The sequence below is a fragment of the Leucoraja erinacea genome, chromosome 1 (genome assembly GCF_028641065.1).
Source record: "Leucoraja erinacea ecotype New England chromosome 1, Leri_hhj_1, whole genome shotgun sequence".
NCBI classification, from domain to species: domain Eukaryota; kingdom Metazoa; phylum Chordata; class Chondrichthyes; order Rajiformes; family Rajidae; genus Leucoraja; species Leucoraja erinaceus.
This window is the reverse complement of record NC_073377.1, coordinates 155,028,963-155,051,129: the sequence shown is the minus strand read 5'-3', so window position 1 is coordinate 155,051,129 and position 22,167 is coordinate 155,028,963. Positions and strand designations below refer to the sequence as shown.

The 22,167-nt window shown below is 46.3% G+C and overlaps 1 protein-coding gene across 1 annotated transcript in view; it reads left to right on the top strand.

Annotated features, from left to right (window-relative positions):
* The first annotated feature begins 11,049 nt into the window (after positions 1–11,049).
* The window catches only part of frem3 (Fras1 related extracellular matrix 3), a 144,595-nt gene continuing 133,477 nt past the window's right edge, over positions 11,050–22,167 (top strand). The window contains exon 1 of the mRNA XM_055646139.1: positions 11,050–16,315. Within this exon, the coding sequence (XP_055502114.1) occupies positions 11,284–16,315 (5,032 nt within the window). The 5' untranslated portion in view covers positions 11,050–11,283. The remainder of the gene's footprint in view (positions 16,316–22,167) is intronic.

Sequence of the window (22,167 nt, the reverse complement as noted above, 5' to 3'; positions counted from 1 at the left end):
ATCCCATCGCATATCCACCAGGGAACATACTTGGCGAACATCAAGAAGTGGGAAGATACCATTCAAATACAGGAACTACATATTCAACTACAAAAAACCTGCACTGGAGTTCTGGCAGGTCTTCACCACAATGAAGGATTCAGCCAGAAGTGCTCTGTCAACCTACTTAACTCGGGCACCAGGACCACAGACCATAGGGTACCTCCCGCTGGTGATCAAATTTAGGAGAGGTTAATCCCCCAGATCCAGGTACACCCAAATCTGGGATGTCAGTATGGACCTGACGTACCTTAGGGGATGGTCACCAGCCAGGTCCCTCACCCTGGAACAGTCCACCCTGAAGGGACATGCTGATGGCCTTGTCTCAGCACAAAGAGTCCAGTTTTCCTCCATCCACTACGATTGGACAATATGGTCCACTACACCATGTTACATTACCATTAGGGACTGGGCAAACAGAGCAGACCAGGAACATCAGGTCTAGTTATGGAATTCCGGGCATACCCACCTGAACCACGGTTATGTGTCATGACCCACTTATTGAACTACATCGACAAGTAATCCTCGAGGGAGAGAAAAAGCCTTATGGGTCAGCCACAAGAAACATTATGGTCGGGTGACGAGCCAAACTATCTCAAGTGGCTCAAGCAGGTACTGGGAGTTGCTGGAGTACATATTAACGTGTATAAATCTTACTCCACCAGGACAGCATCCACATCAGTGACTAAGAGGATGGACATGCCAATGGTCCACATCCTGGCTACAGCGGGGTGGTCTAGGGAGTATACGTTCCAAACTTTTATAACAAACCACTGACAGAACCTGTATCGTTGCAGAAAAAGAATCTGCAAAAAATATATAATTTAAGCCCGGGGGAGCATTTGGTCTTGTTGTTAATAATACCATTATTGTTTTTACAAACAGATTCATGGTTGATTACGATAACATACTTCCTCCCTCGAAAGACTTCGGCAGCGAGTGAAGTATGAACTGTTACACGGTTAGAAATCACAGAGCTTTAAAATCTTCACGTAGTCACTCACGTGACTCCGAAGTAAAATAATAAGATTAAACGAGAACTTACCAGTTTGAAGTTTGATCTGTATTTTATGAGGAGTTACGATGAGGGATTACATGCCCTCCGCTCCCACCCTCAATAATATGGGTCAAACTGATAACTAAGCTCTCCTTTTCTTTACTATGTTTATTTCAATAACTGTGTCTGTCTGTGATTCCACACCGCTGCTTTGAAGTATGTCGCTCATGCGTGCTGAGCGGGTTCTTCACGTAATCCCTCATCATAACTCCTCATAAAATACAGATCAAACTTCAAACTGGTAAGTTCTCGTTTAATCTTACTATTTTAGTGTCATCCACAAACTTACTCGGCATGCCTCCCATAATCCCATCCAAATCCTTAATGTAAATAATGAACAAAAGTAGACAAACCATTGATCCCCACTGACACTACTCTTTACAGTCTGTGTCTGTAAACCAACTCTCCCCCCACCACCACCACCACCACATATATTCTGTCTTCAAGCCAATTTTGCATACAATCGGCTAGTTCGCCTTCGATCCCATATGATCTGACTTTTGAGACCAGTCTCCATGCGATACCATGTCAAAGGCCTTGCTGAAGTCTATGTGGATAATGTCAACTCCACTGCTCTCATCATCTACCTAGGAATAGTCAGTATGGGTTTGTTTTTGGGCGGTCATGTCTTATGAGCTTGATTGAGTTTTTTGAGAAGATGATGAAGGTGATAAATGAGAGTAAAGCAGAGGATGTTGTTTATGTAGATTTTAGTAAAGCATTTGATCAACCTCAGGATATTTGCTGGAGCTTCCATTGTTTGTCATATATAAACATATATGAATATATGTGACGTTTGTTTTATATATATATACACACACACCTATATACACATATACACATACACATGCACATACACACACGCACACATGCACACACAAACACATAGACATATATAAATAACTTGGACATGTCGAATAGTATGTTTCCAGATGAAAGTTGGTGGAGTTGCAAACAATGAGGAAAGTTGTCAATATATAGTAGGATATAAATCAGCTATAGAAATGGACAAATAAATGGATGATTTTGACCTGACGGGGCACATGGGAATGGGGGAGATGGGTGTACAATCAGGTGGGGGGGCAAGGAGGGGAGAGGGGAGGGAGGGGTATGGGGGAGGAAATGGGCCGCTGGGGATGTTTATAGGCTACTTACATAAAATTGAAGAATTCAATGTCCATACTGTTGGTTTGAAAGTTACCCAAGCAGAATTGCAGTGCCATCCCGCACACCCAAATGGAATATGAGGTGTTGTTCCACATTTTCTGCTTGGGTAGCTTACAACCCAAAGTTATGGATGTTGAATTCTCCAATTTTAGGTAGTGAATCTAAAAACTCCACCCCCATCCCCCCACCCTTTGTAAAGGAGCATCTGCAGTTCCTTGTATCTACAGTTTACCTTTCCCATTATTTGAGGACAAATAATGAGGATCTGGACTGCCAGGTCTAAGCATTGCAGATGTACGATGCTCTTCCAACTGTACTACCATTAACAGTAGCCTGTTCCAACACACAATATTGTTAACCAAGCTCTTCTCAGTGCCAACAAGCTCCTCTTAGTGTCACCTTTCTAATATCTGTCAGATTCAGATTCAGATTCAGATTCAGATTCAGATTCCATTTTAATTGTCATTGTCAGTGCACAGTACAGAGGCAACGAAATGCATTTAGCATCTTCCTGGAAGAGCGACATAGCAAATGATTTGAAATTAAGTCAGTTAATAAAACAAGACGATAAGATCACCTGGTCCTTTGCCAGTTTGGTTTTTATGGGTGCTTGTAACATGTAATTTGGCCACAGTATTTTCATTCGCCACCACAGAGAACATAGTTTCAAAACACTTTGGTACCTCTGATGGGCTCCAGGAATTAATGAAATGAATGAATGTGTTTCTATTCATACTGGTCAGTATGAGTGTAAACACATTATTTGTTGCATCTTGTCTAAATCTACTGTCCCTTAACGTAAAATCAGATCCCCATATTCAAACCTGTCTGATCTTTTATATTTAAGCCATGCTATTTTGATACATCTAGCATTTCATTCCACAGTGTTAAACCTCAACTTTATCACTATATATTGTTTCATTTTATATTATAAAAACATGTGCATATGGTTTCCCAATTTGATATCCGTGAGAGTATATTACGTCTAGTGGGACTATGATTTTACGATGACACAAATCAGTGTGAATGGAAGTGGATTTTAATAGACTCTGATTTAAAATGTACTGCTTTGCAGCTCCATAGACCTTGCCTTTCCTGGATCAAGTGATGCAAACAAACCTATATGTGATGTAAGTAGCCTGCTCTCACTTTCAACATCATGCAATTTACAACTTTCACTCATCAAACGTTTGTAAAGTGCTGAAAGGCAGGGTTCGCACATAACTGCAGTGGGTAAAAGCTCGATACATTTTGCCCCATGTTTTGTCCTTGGCCATATGGTTGTTTACATGCTATTATAACTGAAGGGCTTACACTAATAGGATTAAACCCTAGTGTTCATGGCCCCATATTAAGCTTTAGAAACGGGTCCATCCATGTCATTTTGAAGCAATTCACTATGAACATCAGTTTATGGTGGATATGATAATCCAGTGAGCTGACACAACCTGTGGTGCGAACTCATGAATAGCACGACAACACTTTTGTGTGAATTATAACATTTGCTTTGAGAAGTCACGAGATTGGCTGGTTCAGTAACATGTGTCACTCAAGTTTTAGTCAAGCTTGATACAGTATTTCCAATGAGTTCCTCATAGGCTAATCCCTGCAGATCATTCATGATGCTTCTGCAATGAAAGGAAACCTGCCATTCTGCTTTAAAGTTCTGTGCCGCATTTAATTTTGAAGTGCTGTAGCAGATAAAATCCTGTCTTCCAAGCTTGATATTGAAGGATGTTGCACTTAAGAAAAATAATACCTCTTCATATTTCCTTTATTCCCACATCATCTTCGGGAGGTGATGTGGTACCAGCAACGATCTAGTGCCTCATCATCCCAGCAGCTGTTCTTTATCTCTCAGTTGAGATAAAGAATTAAAGTGAAATGCATGAGGAGCCGCATTGGAGTTCAATGATGGGAACTGTTATGTAGTGTGCACCCATGATTTCCTGCCTAACCCGCAAAGCAGCCAAACGTCCAACCATTAATAACTCATTCACTTTGACAAATGAAGCCTTTAAAACTGAACATTGGATGAAACAGCCCAGGATGAAAAATACATACAACTAAGTGGATAGTTTTACCCCTCCCAACACGAAGATATTACATCTATCTCCATATCGCCATGTTCCATCTCGCCAGGAAGCGAGCGGTCAAGATCATCTCTGAGACCTCACACCCTGGCCACAAACTCTTTGAATCACTTCCCTTTGGAAGGTGACTCCGGATTGTCAAAGCTGCCACAGCCAGACATAAAAACAGTTTTTATCCACGAGTAGTTGCTGTACTCAACAGCCAAAAATCTGCAGCCTCCCTTTGATCTGGTATTTTGTTGGTTCACATGCTTGATCAATGGTGTTTTATCATTAATGTTTTATTATTATTAATGTTTAGTGTTTTCTGAGTCATTCGTACCTGTTAATATCTGTCATGTTGTCACTTGTGGGCAGAGCACCAAGGCAAATTCCTTGTATGTGAATACTTGGCCAATAAACTTACTTACTTACTTACTTACTTATATCTACTTTGTTATTCTATCTACTTTGTTATTCTGGAGGCCCAACTTGGGCGTCACTTGCTCGTCATTTACACGACAGGCCCGTAGTGACTGACACTTGACAGTCACGCGAAAATCGTCCAGCAGTACGACAGTCGCGCGCCAAGTGCTCTTGATGGCCCTGCTTCTTTTGGGAGCCAATTGCGATGTTGTTCGTACTTAGTCCGATCGCCGTGGCAAGGATTTTCCAAGTGAAGATCAACTATACTATGGTGAAAGGTTTTCAAAACTAGGCTCGCTTTATACCCGTGGTCAAGTGGTGCGGCAATCAAATGACGCGTACGGGCGCCGCATGGTTACGGACGTTGACGCATGGTGACGCATAATAAATTAGCATGGGCAATGTTCGTGCATCACTGTGCGTAACCATGCATCACCACGCGCTACATGTACGCCGTCAGTACTTCAGCGTACGCCATCAGAACGTCAGCGTACGCAAGGGATACGTCACGCAGGTGGCGCGCGAGGATTTTGAGCACTGCAAAATCCTAGGGCGCCGCACGTTACCGCGCGTCACTGCATACGCCACCACGCTTCACCACACGCCATGTTCCTCGAGGAGGAGGAGCCATCTTGGGGAACGGCTGCTAACCAGCAGCCGTCCGTTTAATTCACTTTTTTTTGTAGTTCTAGTGAGTCCTGTGTTTTGTTTGTGGGAGAAATAGACTTTTTAATGTGGGGGGGGAAGGGGGTAGCTATATTTCTAGGTCCCTACCTGGTCGGTGAGGCAGCTTTTTCTCCGGGCTGCCCCGTCGACCCGTCCTTGTGGCCTACCAGGGGGCGTGGAACGCCGTTTCCTGGCGGGGACCGCCCAGCACCTCGGCTTCGGTGGCGGCACAGCGCTGGAGCGCTATCGCGGAGCGGAGCGGGCGATGCCTTGCCTGGGTCGCCGCGCTGGATCGACGCGCTGGAGCTCCGGTGAGCTGTGACCGCCGAGTTCAACACCTCCGGGCTCTGCGGGTCTGCGGAGCGGAGCGGGCGGCGCCGACTTCAACATCGGGAGCCTGGGAGCTCCAAACCGGCGCGGCCTTGTCGGCTTCGGAAGTCGCGGTCTCCGGTAAGGAAGCGGCCGTTCCAGGTGGCCCAGCCACTTAGAGGATTCTCCCGACGCCGGGGCAACACCACCCGACGAGAACGGCCAGGAACATCGGGCCTCCGTAGAGGCAATAGCGGAGGCCTCAATAGGCCTGACTTTGGGAGAACTGGGGATGGGGACTGGACATTGTGCCTTCCCCCACAGTGGTAACCATTGTGGGGGGATGATTTTTGTGTGTATGTGATTATTTTAGATGGTGTCCAAGATGGCTGTGGGAAGGGAGAGTGTACGCTGCCGCGGTTTAGCTGCCGCTGCTCTCTCTTCACATTGTGTTTTTGATTTTTTTGTCTTTGGATCGATTTTTTTTGTCTTTAATTTGTGTATTGGTGATGTCTTTATTATTTATTTTACTCCGATTATAGGTTTTTTACTCTTGTTAAATTCTGTAAGGTGTCCTTGAGACTTTTGAAAGGCGCCCACAAATAAAATTTATTATTATTATTATTATTATTATGTTCGTATCACGATGTGCCAACCAATATTTAGGATGTCGCGTAAATGATGCGCAAATGACGCCCAAGCGTGTCCCTAGTGTGTAGGATAGTGCTAGTGTATGGGGTGATCGCTGGTCAGTGCAGACTCGATGGGCCGATGGGCCGATGCGGCCTGTTTCTGCACTCTATCTCTAAACATTTGCAAATACCAAAAGGTTTGAAAAAAAATTCAATCATACAATTTCCTAAATATTCTTTAAATAAGGCTTTTAATGATGTGTCACTGGAGTTCTCTGCAGCCAATTTAGCACGGGGTAGGAATTATACTGGGACCTTGTGCGGCTGATTGGCAAGTGGAATGGACAATAGACAATAGGTGCAGGAGTAGGCCATTTGGCCCTTCGAGCCAGCACCGCCATTCAATGTTATCATGGCTGATCATCCCCAATCAGTAACCCGTTCCTGGCTTCTCCCCATATCCCCTGACTCCGCTATTTTTAAGAGCCCTAGCTAGCTCTTTCTTGAAAGCATTCAGAGAACCTGCCTCCACCGCCCTCTGAGGCAGAGAATTCCACAGACTCACCACCCTCTGTGAGAAAAAGTGTTTCCTCATCTCCGTTCTAAATGGCTTACTCCTTATTCTTAAACTGTGGCCCCTGGTTCTGGACTCCTCCAACATCGGGAACATGTTTCCTGCCTTTAGTGTGTCCAAGCCCTTAACAATCTTATATGTTTCAATAAGATCCCCTCATCCCCAGAAGGATTGCTGATGTTGGAGGCTGGGAGTTTGCTGCATGTGGGAAGGTGCGCTGACTGGAATTGGAGATTGAGAGATTGTTTCGGGGTAAAAAGGGAAACTGAGGCCAGGAGAGTGTTGTGGATGAGAGGAGCAACTGCTAGTGCAACTGCAAGTGATGCAATGCCTGCCCTTTACCCTCCCCCCTTACTAGTTCAATTTAGTTTATTACTGTTACGTGCAGCGAGGCAAACATGCCATCACCTGTTTTTCCACTGTGTCTACTTAATCTGCCATTTTCATGGAGCTGGAGACTTGCACCTCAGGACCCCTAAAGGTCATGCCATGTGCTAAATATTCTCCACTTTCCTTCCAAAATGCAACACTTCACACACTTGTCCAGATAAAATAGCATCTGCCGTTTTCAGCATCTGCTATCTTCGGATTAAACCAGCATCTGCAGTGCCTTCCTACACATTGCGTCAGCTATTCCACTGGCCATGGATCTACATACAGCTGCAACATCTGAAAAGCGAGCCTACTATCTATAACTTCACCAATTTTTGTCAACTCATTCTGAGATTCTGCGTGTCCTTTAAAACAAAACTGAATGGAGCTAATGGACACTGGCTACCTGAAACAACCACGCAAGCATATCCCCAGACATAGTGTATAGAAAGGAACTGCAGATGCTGGTTTAACCAGGAGAGAGGCACAAAATGCTGGAGTAACTCAGCGGGACAGGTCTCGAACCGAAACGTCACCCATTCCTTCTCTCCAGAGATGCTGCCTGTCCCGCTGAGTTACTCCAGCTTTTTATGTCTACAGACATAAAGATTTGGCTAAGTCGCAAGGAAATGGCAGTTTAATTGTGCGTTTGATTCAATGGAAACCAACGTCATCACAAGTTTAAATATTTAAATTAAATTAAACATAAAACCAATGCAAGTGTAGTCTCTTTGTCTCAGCCTCCTCGCTGAAGACTCTTGAGCCAAAGACTCACACTTCCCCTCACCAAGACCTAAACTTCATTTAATCTAATCAAGTCAACTATCCACACACTAATTATGATGTCTCAGCCAATCCACTCACTCGCTGGTCTGGCTGCAGCTCCCCTGCGACCTTCAAGGTGATTGAGTTATTCCACCTTTGCGGCTCATGTGGCCACCTGTGGTGATGTCCCCAGTGGACCCTTCACATCAATGTCCCGCAGCAGAGGGACCCTGGCTGTGTTCCTCCCCCCCCCCCCCCCCCCCCCCCCCCCCCCCCCCCCCCCACCACCCCCCACCCCCCCCCCCACCCCCACCCAGCCTTGCCATCGACTGCACCAACCTAATTGACCACTGGTCACTGCAACTTGGCTGAAGGGTTATAACCATATAACCATATAACCATATAACAATTACAGCACGGAAACAGGCCATCTCGGCCCTACAAGTCCATGCCGAATAATTTTTTTTCCCCTTAGTCCCACCTGCCTGCACTCGTACCATAACCCTCCATTCCTTTCTCATCCATATGCCTATCCAATTTATTTTTAAATGATACCAATGAACCTGCCTCCACCACTTCCACTGGGAGCTCATTCCACACCGCCACCACTCTCTGCGTAAAGAAGTTCCCCCTCATATTACCCCTAAACTTCTGTCCCTTAATTCTGAAGTCATGTCCTCTTGTTTGAATCTTCCCTATTCTCAAAGGGAAAAGCTTGTCCACATCAACTCTGTCTATCCCTCTCATCATTTTAAAGACCTCTATCAGGTCCCCCCTTAACCTTCTGCGCTCCAGAGAATAAAGACCTAACTTATTCAACCTATCTCTGTAACTTAGTTGTTGAAACCCAGGCAACATTCTAGTAAATACAATTAGTTATTCAAGTAGTTATACAGGCTTCGTTGATGAAACAACACTCCAACACACTCGCCCACCTAAGATATCGGCACAAAAGCTGGAGTAACTACAGCAGGACATGCAGCATCTCTGGAGAGAAGGAATGGGTGGGTGTTTCAGGTCGAGACACTTCTTCAGTAATCAATTAGCTCCACATCGGGTGTACAGGCCAGCACCTACCATCCATTGCATGTCCTTTGCAATCTGATGGGTTGCATGAACATATCTGATGAACCAATTACTTGTAATATGTGGAGCTGAGGCTGGGGGTGGCAGGGCTTGGGGCTACCGAGATGGGGGTCAATGTTTCTTCAGGAGTGGGCTATTTTCTCCTGGGGGACTTGGTTAGTTTTGCCGGGGGTGAAATCAGTTTATCCTGAAGACCAAAGATGTCCTTCTTTAGTCCGTAGAAGGGTCCCAACTCGAAACGTCGTCTGTCCAGTCCCTCGACAGAGTCTGCTCGACCCGCGGAGTTCCAACAGCCTTTTAAATGTTGTTCTAGATTTCAGCATCCGCAGTTCCATTTGTCTCGGGACTAGAAGCGTTTTGCGACCCCTTCCCCTCCACAAATACGCTGAGTTCCTGAGTTTATTGTGGCTTCGATTTTTTCCCTTTCCGGGAACGGGGCCAGGTCTCTCCAAGGTATAGGGTTGGCGACAGTGTCTCTCCAGGGTATGGGGTCAGTGGATATTAGAAACATAGACAATAGGTGCAGGCGTAGGCCATTCGGCCCTTCGAGACAGCACTGTCATTCAATATGATCATGGCTGATCATCCAGAATCAGTATCCCATTCCTGGTTTCTCCACATATTCCTTGATTCTGTTAGCCCCAAGAGCTATACCCAACTCTCTCTTGAAAACATACAGTGAATTGGCCTCCACTGCCTTCTGTGGCAGAGAATTCCACAGATTCACAACTCTCTGGGTGAAAAGATTTTTCTTCATCTCAGTTCTAAATGGCCTACCCCTTATTCTTCAACTGTGACCCTTGTTTCTGGCCTCCCCCAGCATCGGGGACATTTTTCCTGCACATCGCCTGTCCACTCCCTTAAGAATGTTATATGTTTCTATATGATCCACTCTCTTCCTTCAAAATTCCAGTGAATATTCTTGGAGACGGTGTCGGTATCACTCCTGGAGATGGGGTGAGTGTTTTACCCGGAGCGGGGTTCGCTGTCTCCACAGGTTGCGGGTCCAGTGTTTCTCTCGGGATAGGAGTCAGTGTTTCTCCCGGGAGGTGGGATTAATAACTCTTTAGGGGATGGGTCAGTGTCACTCCAGGGGATAAGGTCAGGGATTTATTTTTCCCGGGAGTTGGGATCAGTGTCCCCCGAGGGACATTCCTTCTCTCCAGAGACGCAGCCTGTCCCGCTGAATTACTCCAATACTTCGTGTAGATATTGAAATGTATCACTTTATTAAATATATCACTTTAAAATAGCTGTTTTTTTTTTTCTTTTTTCCCTCCCACAAATATACAATATGTGAATATGTGTTTCTGCTCCATTCTGTTTTGTAGTTTTGTTGTACAATCCGCGAGCATTGACACTTTTCATTTCACTGCACATCTGGTATGTGTATGTGACGAATAAACTTAACCATATAACCATATAACAATTACAGCACGGAAACAGGCCATCTCGGCCCTACAAGTCCATGCCGAACAAAATTTTTTCCCCTTAGTCCCACCTGCCTGCACTCGTACCATAACCCTCCATTCCCTTCTCATCCATATGCCTCTCCAATTTATTTTTAAATGATACCAATGAACCTGCCTCCACCACTTCCACTGGGAGCTCATTCCACACCGCCACCACTCTCTGCGTAAAGAAGTTCCCCCTCATATTACCCCTAAACTTCTGTCCCTTAATTCTTCAAACTTGACTTTGAATATTCATTTAGGATTTAATCTTTATTTATCAGGATTATGTTTATTAACAATATAGAAAAATAAGAAATTGTATGTAATTACGGATTTTCTGTCCGAACGGAATCAAAGTAGCGGGACCCCAACGTAGGCACTTACTGAAGACCCGTCTATCTCCTTCCAGGGGCTGGGGTCAGTGTTTTCGGGGCGGGGAGGCGCGGTGGCTATTTCTCCAGGGGAGGCGGGTTCGCTGTTGTTTGGCCGGGCCGGGCCGAGGGCTGTCCTGCATTACCTGGAGCTGGCGCTGCGAGAAAAGAGCACTTTGTCCATGTGCGCCTGACAGCTACAGCAGCAGCAGCAGCAGCCACAGCCAGCAGTCCCTCTCGCAGCGCAAGACACAACAACTTCCCGGGGCTCTGACAAAGTCCAGGCAGAGACGATGCCGCTCTCCCCGCAGCCGCGGGCAGGTGCTGGCGGCCGCAGGACCAGCCGCTTCTCCACGGCCAGTGCTCTTTGCCTCTGCTTCCTCCTCGCTGCCCTGCAAGCCGAGGAGCTGCCGGAGCCCTCCCGGGACACGCTGCTGGTCGCCAACAACTTGGTGAGAGCGCCCTTCGGCAGATCGGTCCACATCGACCCGGTCAACGACCTGATGATCCAAGTGCTCCCGGGAGACAGGTGCCTGGTCACCGTGCTGGACAACGAGCCCCTGTCCCAGAGACCCGGCGTGTTGTCGCCCAAGAAATTCCCCTGTGACTTCGGGCCGGGGGACGTCACCTACACCCACCACGGCTCCAGGAGCCCGGCCGCGGACCGGGTGAGGCTGCAACTCCGCTACGACACACAGACCGACACCATCATCGTGCCCTTCTCGCTGGAGATACAGGTGGTCTTCCAGCAGCTGCAGGTGGTCACCCGCAACGTGCCTCTGGTGGTGGAGAGGCTGAACGGAGCCAGCAACCCCATCGATAGCAAGGTGCTGGGCTTTACCTACGACGGGGGCTCTGAGAGCTGCCAGCTCACCCCTCTGCTGGGCGAGGGGGGCTTGCCCCGCTATGGACACCTCGTCAACTTCAGCAGCAGCAGCAGCAGCAGCAGCAGCAGCGGACGGTCGGTGGACTGCGCCGCCTTCGTGCAAGCGGGCGTCCGCTACCAGCACACGGCGCCCACCAGCTCCCCCAATAGGGACTACATCCCCATGCTGGTGGAGCTACTGGAGCCGGGGGGCCGGGGCAAGCCGGCCAGGCAGGAGTATTTTCAGCTGGTGGTTCGGATCCGCCCGGGGGCCGAGAACACGCCGCCCAGACCCAGCTTCGTGGCCATGATGATGATGGAGGTGGATCAGTTCGTGTTGACGGCCATCACCAGCGAGATGTTGGCGGCCGAGGACGTGGAGACCGAGGCGGACCAGCTGATTTTCAACATCACCTCGCCCCTGGGGCCGGCCGAAGGGCAGCTGATCAGCACCGCCGACCAGAACCAGCCCATCACATCCTTCTACCAGGGGGACATGCGGGAGCTGACCATCGCCTACAAGCCCCCGGCGGCAGACTCGGACGAGGAGCGCATCTTCCAGCTGGAGCTGCAGGCGGTGGACTCGGAAGGGGCCGCCTCGGAGCCGTTCGCCTTCATGGTGGTGGTGAAACCCATGAACACGTTGGCGCCGGTGGCTAGTGGAGGCGGAGGGCAGCTGCTGCTGTTCGAGGGCCAGTCTCGGCCGCTGTCCGCCCTGCACATCAGCGACGAGGACGACGTGGAGAGGGTGAGGGTGAGTGTGGTGCACGGCCTGAGGCACGGCCGGCTGAGTGTGTTGGGAGCAGCCCGCAGCTGGTTCAGCCCCGCCGAGCTCCACGCCGGCCTGGTGGTCTACCAGCACGACGGCGGCGAGTCCCACAGCGACAACGTGGTCTTCCGCATGGAGGACGGCCAGGGCCACCGCGTCCAGTTCCTCTACCCCATCAGCATCGCCCCGACCGACGACCAGGCGCCCGTGGTCATCGCCAACACCGGCCTTGCGCTGCCCGAGCAGAGCACCCGGCAGATCTCGCCCTTCGTCCTCAGCGCCAGCGACATCGACTCCGAGGACTCGGCCATCCGCTTCTTGCTGGAGGCTCCCTACTCCCCGCTCGGGCTCCTGCTCCTCCGGCAGGGAGAGAGGCCCCGGGAGATACATACAGGCTGGAGATACGTGGAGGAGCAGCGGGTGTACGAGAAGGTGGTGAGTCAGTGGACGCAGCGGGACATCCTGGAGGGCAGGTTGTACTACAGGCACGTCGGGCCGCACAGCACCCGCACCGTGATGGACTCGCTGGCCTTCCGTGTGCAAGACGACAACGACCCACCCAACCTGTCCGGAGAGCACAGGCTGACGGTCAAAGTGGAGCCTGTAGACCACCTGCCCCCCGAGCTGTTCCCCGGCACCAGCCTGCAGATGGTGGTCAGGGAGTACGAGCTGAGCCACCTCGGCAAGAAGTCCCTGCGCTACACAGACTTGGATTCGGATGACCGGCAACTGAGGTACACCATCCTATCGCCACCCACCGACATAGACGACAACAACCCGGTCCGGACGGGGGACCTGGTGCTGAGCGACAATCCCCAGGCAACGGTCGGCCAGTTCACCCAGGCTCAGGTGAGCCACCACAAGGTGTCCTACCGGCCCCCGGACCAGGAGCTGGGCATCACCGCCAGGGTGGTGCAGTTTACCTACTCGGTACACGACCCCGCGGGCAACGCCGCCAGAGGCACTTTCACCATCTTCCTGCAACCGGTGGACAACAAACCCCCGCAGATCAGCAACACGGGCTTCACCGTGACCGAGGGCGGCGATTTCGTATTGACGGCCGGCGAGCTGGACGCCAACGACCAGGACACGGACCGGGACAGAATCACTTTCACCCTGACCCAGGCTCCCCAGCACGGCCGCCTGCTGTATGTCGGGGTCACCATCTCAGCAGGAGAGTCCTTCAACTTGGACGACATCGCAAGCGGGCGGCTTGTGTACCGGCACAGCGGAGGCGAAACCACCGCCGATTCCTTCAGACTGGACGTTGCCGACGGGCTCCACCAAGTGCCGGTGGCCGTTCGGGTGACCGTGAGTCCCGTAGATGACCAGGCGCCCACCATCACCTTGCCCGAGGGTCAGCTTGGCTCCCACATCGACGTCCTCGAAAACGGAGCCACTGAAATCACCACCAGCGTCATCCGAGGCACGGATGAAGACACCGATGACTTAATGCTGACATTCATTGTGGAGAATCCACCCAAACTGGGGGAAATACTGGCCAACGGGCTGCCAGTGGAGAGATTCACCCAGGAGGATTTAATGAATGGCGCGGTGGTCTATGCCCATACCAGTGGCGAAGTTGGCACACAGAGGAAACACGATTGGTTCAACCTGACTGTCTCTGACATGTCAAATGAATGGGTGGTTGGCGGGAATAAGGTGCAAGGAGTCAGGGTTCAAGTCACCATCTTGCCCGTAGACAGCGTGGCACCTGATGTGAAGGTTGGCGAGCAGTACACGGTTTTGGAGGGGGGGAAGAATGCCATCACAACGGGACATTTAAACGCTGAAGATATAGATACCCTAAAGGATGACATCCTGTGCATAATCATTGTCCAGCCAACATCCGGTTATATTGAAAACATTTCACCGGCTCCAGGCTCTGAGAAGTCGAGGAGCGGCAAGGCCATTAGTGCTTTTACCATGAAGGATGTCGGAGATGGCCACGTCCACTATGTTCAAAGTATTCACAAGGGGGTTGAACAGGTGGAGGACAGGTTCACCTTCCACTGTTCCGACGGCATTAACTTCTCTCACCACCACTTCTTCCCAATTGTGATTTTCCCAATCAACGACGAAACGCCAGAGATTTTTGTCCGTGAGTTTGTGGTGATGGAGGGGATGAGTCTCGTTGTGGACAGCCCAATATTGAATGCGGCCGATGCCGACATTCCCCCTGACCAACTTCATTTTATCCTAACTAAACCGCCAAGGCATGGTCAGTTTGTGCAACAGTCTGCACAGGGTACTGTGCCCATCAAAAACTTTACCCTGGAGGACATCTCCATCGGTTCCACCATTGTCTACGAACACGATGATTCAGAAACCAATGAAGACACCTTTGATATCAGAGTTACAGATGGCAAATATACTGTGGACAAGACAGTCCCCATTATGATAATCCTGGTTGACGATGAAACTCCACGCATGACCATAAACGATGGCCTGGAAGTCGAAATAGGCGAGTCGAAAATAATAACCAGCACAATCTTAAAAGCAACAGACTTGGATTCTGATGACAAAACGTTGACTTATGTAATTCGTCGCAGCCCAAGTCAAGGCTTGTTGCAACATTTGATGAAAGATGGCGATGTGCTTCAGAACCTCACAGTCGGCATGAATTTCACCCAGGATGAAATCGATAAAGGATTGATTCAGTATGTGCACGCTGGCCAAGCGGGCGTGCGCGATCTCGTTAAGTTTGATGTGACGGATGGCATCAACCCACTGATTGATCGCTATTTTTACATTAGCGTCGGCAGCATCGATGCGGTCTTCCCGGAAGTAATTAACAAAGGTGTCACGCTGAAGGAAGGTGGGAAGGTGACACTGACTACAGATTTACTGAGCACCAGTGATATTAACAGCCCCGACGAAAACTTAAGGTTCAGTATCACTCGTGCTCCGAGACGAGGGCATCTGGAAAAGACTGATAGTCCTGGCCTGCCTATCACCTCCTTCACTCAACTGGAACTAGCAGGAAACAAAATCTATTATATCCACACATCGGATGATGAAGTTAAAATGGACAGTTTTGAGTTTGAGGTTACCGATGGTTACAATCCAGTGTTTCGTACATTTCGAGTTTCCATAACAGATGTCGACAATAAGAAACCAGTTCTCACGATCCATGACTTGGTCGTGAGCGAAGGGGAAGGGAAGCTGATCACTCCCTTTGAGCTCACAGTAGAGGACCACGACACACCAGACTATTTTCTCAGTTTCATTATCACCCAGGTCCCTGTTCATGGTCAGTTGCTGTTTAACAGAAGCCAACCAGTCACCAGCTTCACCAAGCAGGACCTCAATGACAATCTTATTAGTTACAAACACGATGGCACGGAGACAAATGAAGACAGTTTCTCTTTCACAGTAACTGATGGCACACATACTGAATACTACGTTTTCCCTGACCCTGTGTTTGAAACGCGCAAGCCTCAGACGATGAAGATCTGGATCGCAGCTGTTGACAACGGTGTTCCACAAATTATTGTCAACAAAGGGGCTCCAACACTTCGACTAATGCACACTGGTCACCTTGGATTTATGATCACCAGCAAGGCACTGAAGGCCGAGGATCGTGACAGCCCACACAAACTCCTGAAGTACAAGATCTCTGAGGGACCAGAGCATGGCTACATTATTAACACTGATCTGGGAAACGACAGTATTACCACATTCAGTCAAGGTTGGTGTGAAGTTTTATAGTCAAGTTTTAACCACAAAAGCTTTTTTATCTCTCTATTCCCACTATCTATTTAATCTGTATATTAAATGATAATAGTTTTTTGAACAAATACCATTCCAAACATGATAGGCTTAAATAAGACAGCAGCCTGAACAAATAGTATCTGTCCAAAGAATAATGACATCTTTCACATGTGGTCTCTATTATAGCTGTATTTTTGTCCATTTTCTTACACTTATTTGCTGATTTTGTGTGACTGGTGTTGAACAACATGACACTGCCTCCAGGAAGGATTGCATTGTTCCCTTGTCGGTACATATGACAATTCAACCCTCTTGTAATTAAGCACCAGTTGTACTGAAGTGGTATCAGGTATGCAATGCTATGCGTTTGACAATTTTTATCCACACAGTCTGGCCTTTTGTCCGTTGTTTATTCTTGCATGACTGTTTTTGGATTAAGTAGTTGAACCAAGATTAACAAGCTCTGATCAGTGAAGTTTGGTCAAAAGGTAGCAGGTGCATGAAGGACGTTTCAAAACATGAGCTAAATAAAAAATGAGCTTTACATAGCATTACCAGTCTGAAGACAGCATTTGATTATGACAATTATTTTAAGAATGCTTTGAAGTTAAAAGTGATTAAAGAAAGTGGTTCCCGAGTGCTACTGTGCCCTTCCAGACGGCAGCATATAGAAATAATGAATGAATTGGTGTGTGGCATGAAATAAGGATCATTGCATAATTCACTACAGTGTTCAGTAGAGACATCCACATGACAACATCTGTTAGCTTCGTTTTAAAGGGCGTTCAAGTCTGCGAGGCATTACTGCAGTGCACAGTGAACATGAATTAGGTGAACAATTGCTGACATTGTATTGAAAACCACTTGAGCTTTTAGTCAAAAGCACCCTGGAGCAGCCAGAAGAATGGAAGATAGTAAACAGAGTTTAACTATGCAATTCTTGGTGTATTGACTTATGTTGGCCATGCCAGAGGTTAAAGCACAGCTAAAGAGAAGCCTGTTATTTATGTTTCCTGCCATCAAAATAAACCTTCAGTAAGACTCACAGAGACAATTCATTCAGCACATGACATTTGTGTGAATATTGGATACTAAAAAAATTAATTGGCAACTACAGTTTTAGTTTACCAAAGTATTATGCTATCAACACCTGGTTTATACTTGTTAAAACAGAAAATATTTAAGTTTTTCAATTATATTGTATTGACAAACTAGTCTTGAGATGACACTAAAAATTACAGGCATACTGCATATTTGGATATTGTTTCTCTGTATTTTGTATCCAGCTTATAACGACAATCATTTATTTGATACAACCACCTTTTTATTGCTTTGTTAACTGTTGTAAAGGATGCCAATTTACAGTTTGAACTGTTAGAATTTGAACATTTGATCCTTAAGATGTGAAATTAGCACCTTCGTAACTTCCACTCATTAATAGATCGATCTTCTGTTTTTCCGTGGTACGATACTAAGCCACAATTATGGCAAAACCATTGGTCACAAAGATGAACTAAATTCCTGAGTCAATCCTCTGTATTGAGTTTTGGTTCCTATTGAGCTCATGCCTTATTGTTAGGACTTAGAAAATAAGGAGCGCAAAACTGAATTTGGACAAAGGCAATACGATTTGTCAGTATAAATGTCAGACATCAGAAAGTCAAAATGTGAATGCCTTCAGCAAAAAGTGTAGACATATGAGGGAATTTAATTGCATGGACGATATTTAGAAAGGGAATCTTGAACCAAGTATTAAAAACAGAATGTGCCAGTGGTGATTTTTTTTTGAGGCCAGAAGGTTTTAGCCGTGCTATGAAAAACACCTGAAACAGCTATTTACTAGCAAACAACATACAATTGTATACGTGTGTGATGGGCAGAAAGAATGGTGGTGAGAAGCCATGGGCCCAATGTTTCTAGATGAAACATAGAAACATAGAAAATAGGTGCAGGAGGAGGGTATTTGGCCCTTCGAGCCAGCACCGCCATTCATTGTGATCATGGCTGATTGATTGTCCCCTATCAATAACCCGTGCCTGCCTTCTCCCCATATCCCTTGACTCCACTAGCCCCTAGAGCTCTATCTAACTCTCTCTTAAATCCATCCAGTGATTTGGCCTCCACTGCCCTCTGTGGCAGGGAATTCCATAAATTCACAACTCTCTGGGAGTAAAAGTTTTTTCTCACCTCAGTCTTAAATGACCTCCCCTTTATTCTAAGACTGTGGCCCCTGGTTCTGGACTCGCCCAACACAGGGAACATTTTTCCTGCATCTAGCTTGTCCAGTCCATTTATAATTGTATATGTTTCTATAAGATCCCCCTCATCCTTCTAAACTCCCGTGAATACATGCCTAGTCTTTTCAATCTTTCCTCCTATGAAAACTGGAAACCTGAGAAAACACATTAGCATTATGTTACTAAAAGGGTGGGAGAGCGATGGAACAGGCGGAAATATCTGACAGGATGAGGCCAGGATTGCCATTCGCTGTTTATGAAGCCATCCGATTTTCAGTTTTTTTTCGTAATGGTGGTGAGAGATTGAAAACAATTAAAATAACATTTAAAAGCTGAGAAATGCGGTTGAGAATAGGAGAATGTTGGAAATCCCCAGTGTATCAAGGAGTATCCGTGTAGAACAAAATAATAATATATGATGGATAACCTTACCACAGAATTGCCCCATTTTGAAGGAAACAAAACAATCTATTTGAAATTGTTGAATTCAATATTCAGATAGTTTGCTCTGTTTCCTTCAAAATGGGGCAATTCTGCAGTAAGGTTATGAAAAGGTGGTTGAGAGGCACGTACAAGAAAAACATTTGTAGGGCTACAAGTACATAAAGAGAGATGGAAGGAGTCTGGTAGAATGAATCTAGTTCGAGCCAGCAATTACTTAGTTTGTAAAATGGCCCCATATTTGTTGTAGAAAGTAAGTGTGATTGGATTGTGAATAAGAAGGATGATGCAACATGGTTTCAAAGGCATCTAAATAAGCTGGATGAATGGGCAGGAACGTGACAGAAACAATATAACGTGCAAAAATGTACTAGCTTTGCATCTTTGGAATGTTTTACCTAGAAGGTTGTGGAGGTTTAGTTGTGTGTTTTTTTTTCTTCAAAATAGAGATGAATAGGCTTCTGGATATTCAAGGAAGTATCTTTGACTAACAGGCCAGACATTACACTGATGAATGACAGCTTCTTCCTCAATGCTACATCTTGTAATTGTAATTTGAATATAATAAGTGTGAATATGTTGAAAGTAAATTTTAAAGCTGGTTGAAGTTATGGTTCCCTTATCTTGCCCTTCGGCATTTAACACAGGTAGAAAAATGTTGAAACATTCTGTTGACTGGGAATTCCTGCCATTCCATTGATTCATCGTGTCCTTGTTGTTTCTATAATTGTGGTCTCCTAAAAGTTTATCTTAAGTGATCCTATAATCCATGCTTTTGTCAATAAGATGAATGGTGGTTGTTAACTTGAAGCAGTGTTCCAAAATAGCCTCAGGTAAGCTTTCAGTTATCTTAACACTGACAGACTTGATCGGGTAAGCTTTGAGAAACAGTAAACACTAAATGACATTTATTTTGTTTTGAATGACGACACTGATGCTCCTAAAATTTATGTATATTAGCATCGCTCGATGTTCCCCACCTGATGGTTAAATGTAGTCTACAGCTTTCAATGCAAGTTATTGCAGAAAACCTCAGAGAGGAGACTTTTATCTTGTACACGGCTGGAGATTGTCTACAGCTTTTAATGCAAGTAATTCTTAAATGTGGACTCAAAGAGTTAGAGTCATACAATATGCAAACAGAGGCTTCGCCTATTGAGTTGGTACTGGCCATAAGCACCCATTTACATTAATCTTTCACTTATTCTATTTTATTTGCCCCTCATTCCCAAAGATCCTATAGCGGAGCAAGATAGACCACTCCTGCTAAATGCAATGGGCTGACATGTAGTACGGAACGGAACGGAACGTGGGCCTTTTTTTCATCCATTTCCGTAACCGGACCGGACCCGACCCGACTCGCAGTGTAATCAAAGTTGCGGGGGAACAGTTTGTGTTAATAAATTAAAATTCTGAAAATGAGGAGAAGATTTTTTACCAAATAACTTTTATTTTTACGAGGATGTTTCCGTAACTGGCTTCCGTCTCTGCACTATTATCCTAAGGGATCTTTGGTTCGGAGACGGAAGCCGGTTACGGAAATGGGGCCTTAAAGTCCCCATGAATCTGCCTATGACCGTACTACGTCTTTTTCGTCGAGTGAACTATCTTGCTCGCTATAGGATCTTTGCTCATTCCCATCAATTCCTCTATTCACCTATGCAGTCTGGGCGATTTACAGTGGCCTGTTAACACACTGACATTGTAGTGAAGTTGCAACTCTACAGCTGCATTAAAGATGTGGGGAAGCTTCTTGTACTCTGTTCTGTATGCAGTGATGGTGGTCAGAACTCACCTTTAATCCAACACCAAGCTCTATTTTTTCTCATTCCAGTCCAGAGAGGATGGTCAGAGGTAAATGTAAAATACCATGTTTTATGCATTGGACAGATCCACCAAATTTGCATTGATACTGAATTTGCACTGAGTTTGCAAATCTTATCTATCACAAAGTTTATCTTCTGTTACCTCCTTAACTTTGTTGGCTTTTGACTCCTGTTTTAATTTATCTGTTGCTGAAACATTTGCGGGTATATTTTGACATATTGAGATGCAACTCCTTCAATACTTTCCCCGTATTATTTCTCAATCGCTGTCCAAACACCTGAACTTATCCGAAACTGTGGCCCATTCCTCTGTTGCATTCAATCTTGCTGCCAAACGATCTCTCCATGTTGGATGTACATTGGTTCTCAATCACCCAACACTTTACATTTCGACACAAGGAATCGGGAGAAAGTTGCCTGGGTTTCAGCAACTGAGTCACAGAGAAAGGTTGAACAAGTTAGGTCTTTATTCTTTGGAGCGCAGAAGGTTAGTGGGGGACTTGATAGAGGTCTTTAAAATGATGAGAGGAATAGACAGAGTTGACTTGGATAAGCTTTTCCCATTGAGAGTAGGGAAGATTCAAACAAGAGGACATGACTTGAGAATTAAGGGACAGAAGTTTAGGGGTAACATGAGGGGGAACGTCTTTACTCAGAGAGTGGTAGCTGTGTGGAATGAGCTTCCAGTGGAAGTGGTGGAGGCAGGTTCGATTTTATCATTTAAAAATAAATTGGATAGGTATATGGATGGGAAAGGAATGGCGGGTTATGGTCTGAGTGCAGGTAGATGGGACTAGGGGAAAATAAGTGTTCGGCAAGGACTAGAAGGGCTGAGATGGCCTGTTTCCGTGCTGTAATTGTTATATGGTTATATAAGCAAACTGCTGGAGGAACTCAGAAAATCAAGCAGCATCTGTGTAGGCAGAGGGATGATCCTGATTCAGGGTGTCAAGCTGAACATGGACCATCCATTCACCTCCTCAGATGCTACTTGGCCTGCAGAGTTCCACTAGAAGTTTATTTTGCTGTTTAAATTTAAGATTCTCATCAACATATTTAAATATTAGTCTAGAGTGCTCTGGAAAGCAACCCTGCGCTACCATCTACCTCATTGGAGAGATTTGGACTATCTTTAATCGACATTTACTGGACTTTATCTTGCACTAAACCTTATTCCCTTTATCCTCTATCTGTACAATGTGGACCTAGATTGTAATCATTTATAGTCTTTCCACCGACTGGATAGCACACAACAAAAAAGCTTTTCACTGTACCTCGGTACACGTGACAATAAACTAAACTATTGTTATAGACTTTCCCCTTTT